Source organism: Nicotiana tabacum, chromosome 7 (assembly GCF_000715075.1).
Source record: "Nicotiana tabacum cultivar K326 chromosome 7, ASM71507v2, whole genome shotgun sequence".
In the NCBI taxonomy this organism is placed as follows: Eukaryota; Viridiplantae; Streptophyta; class Magnoliopsida; order Solanales; family Solanaceae; genus Nicotiana; species Nicotiana tabacum.
The window spans coordinates 170696186-170707869 of NC_134086.1; the positions used below are offsets into that span (position 1 = coordinate 170696186).

Genomic DNA, 11684 nt, shown 5'->3' on the forward strand with positions numbered 1-11684 from the left:
ACTTTCATGGTGTGACTCAGTAATTTGATACCCCTATAGTTGTTACAGCTCTGAACATCGCCTTTGTTCTTATACAGCGGAACCATTGTACTCCTCCTCCACTCTTCAGGCATCTTATTAGTCTTGAATATAACATTAAACAACCCAGTAAGCCATTCCAAGCCTGCTCTACCCACAAACCTCCAAAGTTCAACCGGAATTTCGTCTGGCCCGGTAGCTCTGCCCCTCCTCATCTTACGCATTGCCTCCATGACCTCATCTACCTCAATGTTCCCACCATAACTTAGTTCATGTGGGCTGTTGGCACTCCTCAATTCACCTAGCACAATATCCTGATCCCCTTCTTCATTTAGAAGTTTATGAAAGTAGGTCTGCCATCTCCTCTTAATCTGGTCATCCCCCATCAAAACTTTTCCATCATCATCTTTTATGCACCTCACTTGGTCCAGATCCCGAGCCGACCTCTCTCTCACCTTAGCTAGTCGGAATAACTTCTTCTCCCCTCCTTTGTTCCCTAGTTCCTCATACAGACGAGCATAAGCTGCCGTCTTAGCCTCCATTACTGCTATCTTCGCCTCCCTCCTAGCTACCTTATATCTCTCAATGTTCTCTCTCCTCTCCTCCTCTCCAGAGCTCCCTACCAACCGCAGGTAAGCCGCCTTCTTCACTTCCACTTTATCTTGGACAACTGCATTCCACCACCAGTCTCCTTTGTGGCCACCGGTGCGGCCCGAAGATATCCCTAACACCTCTCTCGCCGCCTTCCTTATACAATCAGCCGTCGTCGACCACATAGTGTTTGCATCCCCACTACTTCTCCAAGCCTCCATTGTTGATAACCTTCCTTCCAACTCCTGAGCTTTATCCTTAGTCAATGCGCCCCACCTAATCCTCGGACGGCCTCGTACTGACCTCTTCTTCCTCCTTATCCTAATACCAATGTCCATCACCAAAAGCCTATGTTGTGTTGCTAGGGTCTCACCTGGGATAACTTTGCAATCCTCACACAACCTTTTGTCGCATCTCCTGAGGAGGAGATAGTCAATCTGAGTCTTCGCCGCCGAACTTCTATAAGTAACCAAATGCTCATCCCGCTTCGGAAAACTTGAGTTCGCAATCACTAGATCGAATGCCTTGGCAAAGTCCAACAGCGAAGTGCCCCCTCCGTTCCGCTCCCCGACATCATAGCCGCCATGCACCTCAGTATAACCAACTGCCGACGACCTAATACGACCATTGAAATCTCCTCCTATGAATAATTTCTCCGAAGGCGGAATACTACGAACGATGTCATCCTAACCCCTCCCAAAAACGCCTTTTAATCTCCTCATCCAGGCCTACTTGCGGTGCGTACGCGCTAACGACATTTAAAGTACACTCACCCACCACCAATTTAATAGTCATTAGTCTATCATTCACCCGCCTGACCTCTACCACCGACTCTCTAAGATGGTTATCTACCTGGATACCCACTCCATTCTTACCCCTCAGGACTCCAGAGTACCATAACTTATACCCATCCATGTTTTTTCTCCCTCGATCCAACCCACCTAGTCTCCTGGACACACGCTATATTAATCTTCCTCTTCTGAAGTATCTTCGCCAACTCTATAGACTTACTCGTTAGCGAACCTATGTTCCATGACCCGATTCTCAACCTATAGGCTCCCTTGCCCCCTCTACCTCCCCTACCTCCCGTCCCACACCCTGACCCCGGCCCCCTACTCTGTCCCACCCGAGGACATGCCCTTAATCTATCATCCCAGATTGCAGTCACTACACCTACGACAAATCTCCAGAAGACTCACTAGTGCACACGAATCAAAGTAGAAGGAAACAAGTGACTACAAGTACACTAGTAGAATGATTGAACTATTGCGAGCCAAAGTAACATCAATTTAGCTAACACCAAAAGGGAAACAGTAGAAAAGGAGGTACCAACTCCCGAGAACCAAGATAAATAATATTTCGCTCACATCATGATAAATAATATTAGGCGTATCCCTCAGGATTCAACAAGCTCTTCTAGTATAATTAGGAGCAGAAACAACAAAGATTAAGAACTAAACTCAGCTCAAAACAAAATAAGAAAGAAATTTTTTACTTCAGAAATGTGTGTGTGTGTGTGTGTGTGTATATATATATATATATATATATATATATATATATATATATATATATATATATATATATATATATATATATATTGCAACAAATAATAAAACTACGTTCAAATTGTCGAAGCCATAAAGGCCTTTTAAAGCTTCGGAAACGTAAGCTTCAAGAACGTTAAAATTAAACATATACAAACGTTATAATCCAAATTGAATACAAAAACGTAAGCTTTAGATTGTTGGCATAACTGTTCGAAAATTAAGGCCATTAAGGCTCTTAAAAAATTGAAACGTTTCACATTCATTGGTCAGATTATTTGTCCCAAATTAAATTCAACATTAAACTAATTTCTGTTACAAATATATTTAAAATAATTACTATAATAAAGACTCATTAATATAATAGTAAGAAAATAAATCCAGACCTAGTTTTAGAATATTTCTTTTTGAGATATCAAAAATATTTTTCTATCAATATTTTCATTAAGCACTTTGGTAATTTAATTAGATTTCAATTATAATAACTAATATTGCTACTGTAATTGATTCATTTGGTTCATAAGCCAACTCTTTTTTTCTTTTTTTGGTTTCAGTTCATCTATACATGCAAGTTGGCAAGATTCACCTGACACAGTTTTACCAATTTATCAAGAGCTTATGCAAAGTGGAATTAGAGTTTGGATTTATAGGTGAGTTCTATGCAAGATATTGCTAAAAAAATTAACTTAGACCGGTGAATATTCTCAAACTCGAAACAAAAATATAAAATGCTTTCCAACGCTAACATATTTGACATAGTACTTAATACTACACTATTTTGGATTTAATCATTAATTCAAATACTGCATAATATTGAACGAGTCTAAATAATTCTTGAACTGCTACAATTTTTTTGCTGCAGCGGAGATACAGATTACATAGTATCTGTGACAACGAGTAGATACGCCATAGACAAAATAAAAACACCGATCAAAACTTCATGGTACCCTTGGTACTTCCAGGGCGAGGTAATTAACAATATTTTTTATTTTTTTTGTTCCAAACCATATTTCTAGATCGTACCATACTATGTTAATGAAATGTTATAATTCTTTTTTTTTTTGGTTACTTTCTCTTCCTACAGGTTGGTGGTTACGCGATTGAATATGAAAACTTGACATTTGTGACAGCAAGGGGATCAGGGCATTTTGTGCCAGGATATCAACCTGCTCGTGCTTTGACAATGTTCTCCTCCTTCATTAATGGCACGCTTCCTCCCCAATATCTCAAATAAACAACATAGTGATAAGTGATAACATATGTTTACTATTGATTAAATAAATAAAGAGCAAGTTTTATTGCAATAACAAATGTAAAACTTATTATACTAATATTTTTTCTTCGATTTTGATAATTACAATAAAAGTTGTAGTTGTATTTACAAGGGTTCTATCTTTAAGGTTCTGAGCATTGAACACATGTTTTCTAAATCGGAAAAGGGCTAATATACCCTTATATTATCAAAAAAGGTTTAAATGTACCCTAGTTAATAATCTTGAAATGTACTTAATTAGCTAGCTATCGTTCTAGGAAGCTTCATAGTATTTATTTTTAACTTATAACTAAAAAAATGATACGGAAAAATTGTGACATGATAATTAACTGTGGATAAATAATAAATTATCGCTAGTTGGCCCAACATTCTTGAACTAGTGCTATATCCATATATGTGGACATATCTTTGTTGACGGAGACTCCTACATGCAGGCACTGCTTTCCTTTTTCTGTTTTCTTTTTTAATCAGCCCGTTTATCGGTGTATGGAGTCTTCCAATTATATAACACGTTACAAAGTCATTGTACTTTGCTTCTTTTTAGTTTATGTCTCAATCTCAACAAGTTAGAATCTCCAATATAAATTTTTAATTCATTTACCTCTATATATCAATCCTACTAGACAATATAGAAACACAAAAGAAAGAAAAAGATCAAGTTAGATAGGTTTTTTTTTCATGATTATGCATTCCAGCTAGTCTTGACTATAGTGATTAATTAAGACTATGTTTAGAGGGCCAAAAAAAGTCATTCGACTAAAAGGAAAACGAAAAGATTGGTCTATGACTTAGGGTAGGCATTCGGCCAGTTCGGATTGAATATGAAATTTTTTGTTTGAATTTTTTGTTTTCGGAATGAAGAAATGGCGATCCAAATCCAATCCAAGTAAGCTCGGATTGGATCAGATTTTTTAAGCTCGATTTCGGATTAATCGGTTTGGATATTTTGAATTTTCGGTTTTGAAAGTTCTTTTTACAATATCCAAATGAAGTACTCGTGTTAAATTGCTTGAAAAGTTCCTCATTCTCACCGCAAATTCAAATAAAGTATTTAAGTAATGGAATTATTATCCAGAAAATGCAACAGAGTCATTAATACGGCTGATAAGAAGTAGCAATAGTAAAACCATGTCCAAATAGAAATTATATTGACAATAACTTAGTAATTAATAATCGAATATATGAGATATCTAATGGGTAAGGTATTGAACTTATTATTATTGACATATGAATAATCGACTAAATATAAAGTATACAAATTTCGCATTTTCAGATATTCACCAAATCCAATCCTAAATCCAAAAATTTTAAATTTTAAATCTAAAATCCAATTCGTAATCCGAAAATTCAAATCAAAAATCCAAAAAATTCGAATTTCGGTTTGGAATTTGGGTTTGCCCAAACTATACCCACCCCTAATCTATGTAATTATGCAACTATCTGGCCCTTGAGAAACAAAAGTCATACTATATTATTACAATATGTAGAAAACGTGCTAAATGTATGGGCATATGATATTGACATGCAAAGCACGAACATAAATAATTCCTTAGTACCTAATCTCCCTGTGTGTATATGTGTGTGTACATTCCATATTTCAATGGCTGGAATAAGTAAACTACTGCTTATGATTAAGATCATGTACTCCTCGAATATACTTATTTTAACCAACGAATTACATAGTATTAATTAACTTTTGTTCAGCGGCCAATTTCGAAAACATTTGGGTAAAACAGAAGAAGAAAAAAATATCTATAATTTTAAGTTGGAGGAAGACTTTAATTTGTCAAACAAATTGAAGAATGACAAAAATAGAAAATCATAAAACCAAGCCGAGAATTATGACCTTAAGAATTTTTTTGATGAAGTAAACGTGTTGAAGCAATTAATTAAACAAGTAAAGAGGAAAAGAGTGGCCAAAGCTGGATTAATATCATCACTTGCCAGTTATTATATAAACAAAATTAACTACGTATAGATAGAAGTTGAATATTAATTAAAATAATCACGAGTTTATGATGTTTGTTAACTTTTGCTATAAAGGTCATCAAAGGAGTGCTTTTACTTAATACGATCAATATGTAGGAATAAAAAAATTCTAAGGCGCAAGTCAAGTTGTAAAGGATGAGGGTTGGATCATCAAACCCCAATTCGGTTTTGTTTAGTACGTAATTACCTAAATTAAGAGTTATATTTATTCTTCTATTTGTTGGAAATTCGTGACTTCCATGTTCATAGCCTATAGGAGGATTATTTAACTCTTTTTACAATCTTTTGAGAAATTCGTGACTTCAATGTTCATAGCCTATAGGAGGATTATTTAACTCTTTTTACAATCTTTTGACAGCTTAATATAATATCAGAGTGTCAAATAGACGGGCTAAACTAAATTTAAACGAATCCAAACGAGTTAAATTGATAAAAGATTGAGTCATAACTTTACCAAACTTTGTTAAAGTGAAGACGGATTTGGTCAATTAGAACAAAACAATGAATCATAACTCAACTCGTCCAACTTTGTAACTGATAGAGTAGGTAGATGTTATTGATAAGACTCAGTGTCTATTTAGCTAAAATGCAAATGTGTAAGACAATAATATATTATAATTGATGGAGACATGCATATGCAATGTAGACCAATTTGTGTACCTAATTTCGCAACTAAACTAAGCACTCCAAAATTGGGCATTGTTTATTTATTTATTTGTGGCTTAAGAAAATATTATCAACTAATGCTACCAGAAGTATTCCATCCATTCTTAGTCAATTTGCATGCTCTGTATTATTCAAATAACGTAGTTTTTGAAGAGTATAATACGTTATGGCGCACACAACGTGGCTCACACACTCATGCAACTACTTGGAGTTATGAATAATGAAATATAATACCAAACAATTTTTTTAAAGAAGTCTTTATTTAATTATAGAAATAAAAGTCTAAAGTTTTCTATTTATTTAAATAGATTAAGTGTCACCATTTTATGTAAAAATTTATAATGACTCCTTACAAATAATTTCCTAATCAATCTACCAATAAAAAGCTGCAAATTTGGTGCTTTAATTGGCAAATCTGACTATTGTTTTGGGGGGGTGGGATTACAATCTGCATGATATTTCCTGTAACTGTCATGATAGGAAATCATTGAAGAATTGGGAAAAAAGTAAATAAATAAATTTTGAAAAGAGACATTTTATGATTTGCAAAGAAAAGAATATTAGAAATTAGAAATTTCACATCTAACCAAACAAGGGAAAGAAATTAGTGTACTTTTTGTCAGGGTTAATAGGAGAAGAAAAGTTCGGCCAAAAAGTACTAATACTATATCAATAATAATGCTGAAGAATAGAGAATACCAACTAGACTTGCAGTGACAAAAAAGATAACTAGATTTAAATCATTGTTCACATTTCTTTTCTTGTTTTGTTTTTTAATTATCGTCCCTTTATTTATTTTTCTTCCCCCTTTAGAAAAAGAAAGAAAGATTATGTGTATGTCAGCCTAGATATCCACTTTAAGATTAATAATTAGGAGCATTAGCTGTATATGGCTGACTTTAACTTAGCCGTAATATTTTCCATCATAATTTACTATCCTTTAATTTAAAATTCAAACAAAAGGAAAAAACACCATAACTTATTAAATGGAAATCAAACGGTAAAATCACAAAATATTCGGATTCTTACCTCTAATTTCACCTTTCCTTTGTAACTAAATAGACAATCAAACCCCTTAAAAAGTCCTCTATTTAACAAATCCTAATAAGGGCAAAATTGTCATTGCATTAGAAGTTGTTGAAGAGTCTTGATCAAAAATACATAGAATAAGAGAACAAAAAAGAAATCCATAAAAACAAACAGAAGAAAAGGCGACTATGCCTCTGTCAATTAGCTTCGAGTCAATTCCTCTCTTTTCCTTCCTCCTTCCTTTTTTTCCCAAGTATATCTATATATCATTCTTCTCTTCCCCTATTTTCTGAAACTCAACAGTCTTTCACTATTTCCTCTTCTTTTCTCCATAAGAAAAAACATCAAACACTTATACACAGTGTTGTATAAATGGAGATAGAGGTAATGATGCCATCTCCAGCGGTGGATTTCAACGTCGACAGTGGTTGCACTACTCCTTACATGAGTGCACCTTCAAGTCCTCCACGTGTCGCCACCTTGTTCTACAGTGCACCCGCTAGTCCCACCCGCATTTCCTCACTTTACGATGAAATTAACTTTGACCCAATTCAAGATGACGATTTTGCTTTTGATTTCAGTGGACAATTAGAGAGGATTTCTTTTTCAGCAGCTGATGAACTCTTTGATGGTGGAAAAATCAAACCTTTAAAACCACCACCTCGGTTTCAGTACGACGGAAAACACACTGATTCTCCAAAATCTCCAAAAAAATTGTTCAAAGAAGCATTTTCGCCTCGACACAAAAAGAAAGATTTTGACGCTGCAGCTTTACAAAAACAGAGTCAAACAGAGGACAATCAGAATTTGGAAAACTCTTCAAGTTCAAGGGAAAAAGGAACAAGATCATTATCACCATTTAGAGTTTCTGATTTATTATATGATCAAGAAAACAATCAACAAAACCCAAAAAAGTCAGCCTCTGTTTCATCATCGTCATCTTCTTCTTCCTCCTCTTCAACTTCTTCAGTTTCTTCAATGATCTCACTCTGGTCCAAAAAATGGAAACTCAAAGACTTGTTTCTATTCAGAAGTTCTTCAGAAGGTCGAGCAAGTAGTACAGAACAATTAAATAAGTACGAATTATTGAAGAAGAGTCATCAAGAAGATGTGAAAAATTCCAGCTTTAGGTCAACAGACAGTGTTAGATCGAGAAAAAAAGGACCAGTTTCGGCTCATGAATTGCATTATACAATGAACAGGGCAGTTTCAGAAGAGATGAAGAAGAAAACATATTTGCCATACAAACAGGGTTTATTGGGTTGCTTAGGTTTTAATGCATCAATGCGAGATTCTGTTTCAAAAAGTGTTGCTAATTCTATGTCTATGAGTCGCCGTTAATACTTCAGAATGTGATTATTATTATTTTTTGCTGAATTTGTTACTCATTTGATCATTTTCCTCTGGAAAAATAGTTTGTTATATATTTCTCTCTGGAGAAATTGTTAAAAGATAAGAGAGAAAGCATAGAGGGTGCTTACAGTTTCATTTTTTTTGTGTATTTACATCATTCATATTGTGGATAAAGTATTCAGCGGAAAAAATATATTCTTACATGACCTTGTTTGTGTAATACTTAATAACAACATACCCGGTGTATTTTCACGAGGGCCAGAAACATAATGTATACGCAAATCTTAACTCTACTTTGTACAGGTGGAGAGATTATTTTCGATAAACTCTCGGTTCATACAAGTAGGGGCGAATTTATAGGCAAAAATATGGGGCATGTGAACCCATGATCTCTTTGCAGAATTAGATTTTTATGTACATATTTTCTAAAATTTGTATAATATTTACTGTTGGCACTTATGCTTCAGAAGGTTGAATGGTGCACGTGATTGAAGGTTGAGTTAATTACCAAGAGGAATAGGGATCAATTCTCACTTAATATATATATATATATATATATATATATATATATATATATATATATTTTTTTTTCTTTTAGTGGTGCATCAATGTACTAGAAATCCTGGAGCCCTCTTATAATAAAAATTCTTGACAACTATAACTTTTTATGTTCTACTGTTTACTCATAATTCTTGAGCTTTGATTACTCCTTGTAATTTTGTGAGTGAACTTGACTACAATGGTCGTATGTAAGAACCTAAATAACTATATATATATATATTTTTTTTTTAAAACTATCATTAAGTAAATCATCCCAAACAAAGACAGCCTCTTAGCATGTAAAAGTGACCAGAGAGTTTCACCGTATTAGTTTTGAAATGTTTTATACGCTGGCTATTATTATTTCTTTCTTAAGTTTGGGAATTTTCGGCCAATTGCCTCTAACGTTAATTGGTCTTCGAAACAAATCAAAGTTATGACATAATTATGTGAATTTTTTCGTAGTTTCACCCTGCATTAACCAAAAAAAGATGAGACGTTTTTAAAGCATGACTTTTTTAAAGAATGTTTCAATCTATCTTTCCAATTTCCCAACCAAACATTTTCCGTTGGTATTCGATAAGGTAAAAGTTGGTTGCAAATGTTGGGAAGAAACTCCGACGCATTCCTTAGTTACTTCCCGTTTTAATTTAGATGACATATTTCGCGAGTCAAATAGTATGAAGTTTTGACCAAAATTTTAAAATATATTCTTTTATCATATGCACATGAAAAAAATTGCAACTCATAGTATTTTTAGCATAGTTTTTAATATTTAATTTTAATTTTAAAATATTAAGTTGAGCTAATTTAATTTAGTTTCAAAGTTTAGTTAAGTTGACTTTCGATAAGTAAAACATGTCATCTAAATTGAAACGGAGGAAATAATATAATTTGAGATCACATAAACTCATTAAGTATATGGCAATATTATTATTTAAATATTAGAAAGTCATGACCAAGTAGATCATCATGACAATTAGTTTTCGGCCGGTCGACAACCATATTTGTGTGGATTCATGTACTAACTACTAAAGTCTCCAAAAGTATACTTAAAATTAATGCGAAGAAGTACATATTGGACCTGTTCTCCACGTTTCTAAACATTTATTACTTACTAGAGATAAAATATAGGTCATTCAAGAATCTAAAAACATTTATAATATTCCATGTGGTCCTATAGATTAGTCGTTTTATTAAAGTAAATTGTGAGAAACTAATCAGCGTTTTAAATAAACAAGAAGCAGTGTTTTTCAAACTAATCTTTACTGTTCCGCTTAAAATAGAGATAATTAACAAATAATAATTTGATTAAAATTATTAAATATTTTTTTAAAGAGTAAAATTATAAAAGATAGATAATATGAAGCCGATCTAATAATATAGTATTAATTAGCAGATTCGCAACCCCAATCTAACGGACCAGTACACAAAATGTGAGTAATGAAGTCGAAGCCTAGAGGTACAATTTCATTATGGTCCAGCTACTGCTATTACTTGGCACCTTTCAAACTAGGCAAGGAACCCCCACCCCCCACCCCACCCCACCCCCGAACCCCATAATCCAACCCAAAAAAATTATAATACTACTATATTTATTTCTTAGGTAAAGAAGTGACAAGTTGGTTGTTTATAGATTGCAAATATTCCTTTCATGGAACAAATTAATTAGCCACCAAATGAGACCTTTTTTGGTATTATTATAAGATTAATTTTCATGCTATTACAGCTAGATGGTATATTATTTTTATTATTATCCATCCAAAGAGCTAGCTAGACAATACTTTAATCAAACTTTTGATATCATTTTCATTTTTAATTACTTCGTTAGTTTTAAAAATGTACATATGTGTACTACATCGTCAATATTTCAAAAATAAAAAGAAGGCAACGACTAAGATATTGAAGAGAACTTTGTGCTTTGTTTCAGGGGGGAAGTAGCATAATTACATTTGTACAAACTTTAATTTAGGCAACAGTTAACGTTGTAGGGTAAAGTAGGAACGACTGCCATCCAACTCTTTAGAGGAAACCCAAATGAAAAATAAAGGAAATCCATTGAATATATTACATTTAGCTTTTCTCTCTTCTTTTCTTTACTAGTCTTAGGATGCGCGCTTTGCGCGTTTACCTATATCAATAAATATACAGATTTTAAAAATTACATACACATTATTAGATAATTTATTTTATAAAATAAAATTTAAGTATTTTTTTTAAAATAATAAATATTATTCCCATTAGTTAGCTTAACAAATGAAGGGAATTTTATTTAGAGCCTTATTGTGATTTACCCGGATTTATGTCGAAACTTATAAAAATTGTTGTTTTTATGTGACCTAATACTGAAAATAAAAGATAAAAATATTTTTTATCACAATTTCTTTAAAGATTTGAAAATAACACAAATTAAAAATAAATAAAAGAAAGTTGGCATTACATCTTCTTAAAATTTGATAGTGACAATGTTAAGTTTAAAGAATGACTAATATTGAACTAATATTTTACAAGAAAAAATTTAGTATCAATATTTAGCGAGATGCTTTTATTTATTAGACTAAATGCAAGAAAGAAACAAATGACAATTTATTTATAATCTGGTTGTCTTCTACAATTTTATCTTATTGCTAATTTGTACTTTTACCGATTTGAATTTGAATTTTATACTATAATTGATTTTA

The 11684-nt window shown here is 32.9% G+C and overlaps 2 protein-coding genes across 2 annotated transcripts; both read left to right on the plus strand.

Moving 5' to 3' along the window:
* The first annotated feature begins 603 nt into the window (after positions 1-603).
* Positions 604-3387, plus strand: LOC142162422 (serine carboxypeptidase 1-like). Its single transcript, XM_075218772.1, has 4 exons — positions 604-650; positions 2708-2803; positions 3016-3121; positions 3238-3387. Exons 1-4 carry the CDS (start codon positions 604-606, stop codon positions 3385-3387), a joined length of 399 nt encoding a protein of 132 aa, XP_075074873.1.
* A 3915-nt stretch (positions 3388-7302) lies between these two features.
* LOC107814138 (uncharacterized) lies at positions 7303-8666 on the plus strand. Its single transcript, XM_016639516.2, has one exon. It carries the CDS (start codon positions 7483-7485, stop codon positions 8449-8451), a length of 969 nt encoding a protein of 322 aa, XP_016495002.1. The 5' UTR covers positions 7303-7482; the 3' UTR covers positions 8452-8666.
* The last annotated feature ends 3018 nt before the right edge of the window (positions 8667-11684 follow it).

Excerpts from the sequence above, each read along its gene's own strand:
- LOC142162422 (XM_075218772.1), top strand. The coding sequence starts at position 604 with ATGTTCTCTCTCCTCTCCTCCTCTCCAGAGCTCCCTACCAACCGCAG. Across the intron at positions 651-2,707 it reads GAGCTCCCTACCAACCGCAG|TTCATCTATACATGCAAGTT; the intron begins GTAAGCCGCCTT and ends TTTTGGTTTCAG. Across the intron at positions 3,122-3,237 it reads CTTGGTACTTCCAGGGCGAG|GTTGGTGGTTACGCGATTGA; the intron begins GTAATTAACAAT and ends CTCTTCCTACAG.
- LOC107814138 (XM_016639516.2), top strand. The coding sequence starts at position 7,483 with ATGGAGATAGAGGTAATGATGCCATCTCCAGCGGTGGATTTCAACGTC.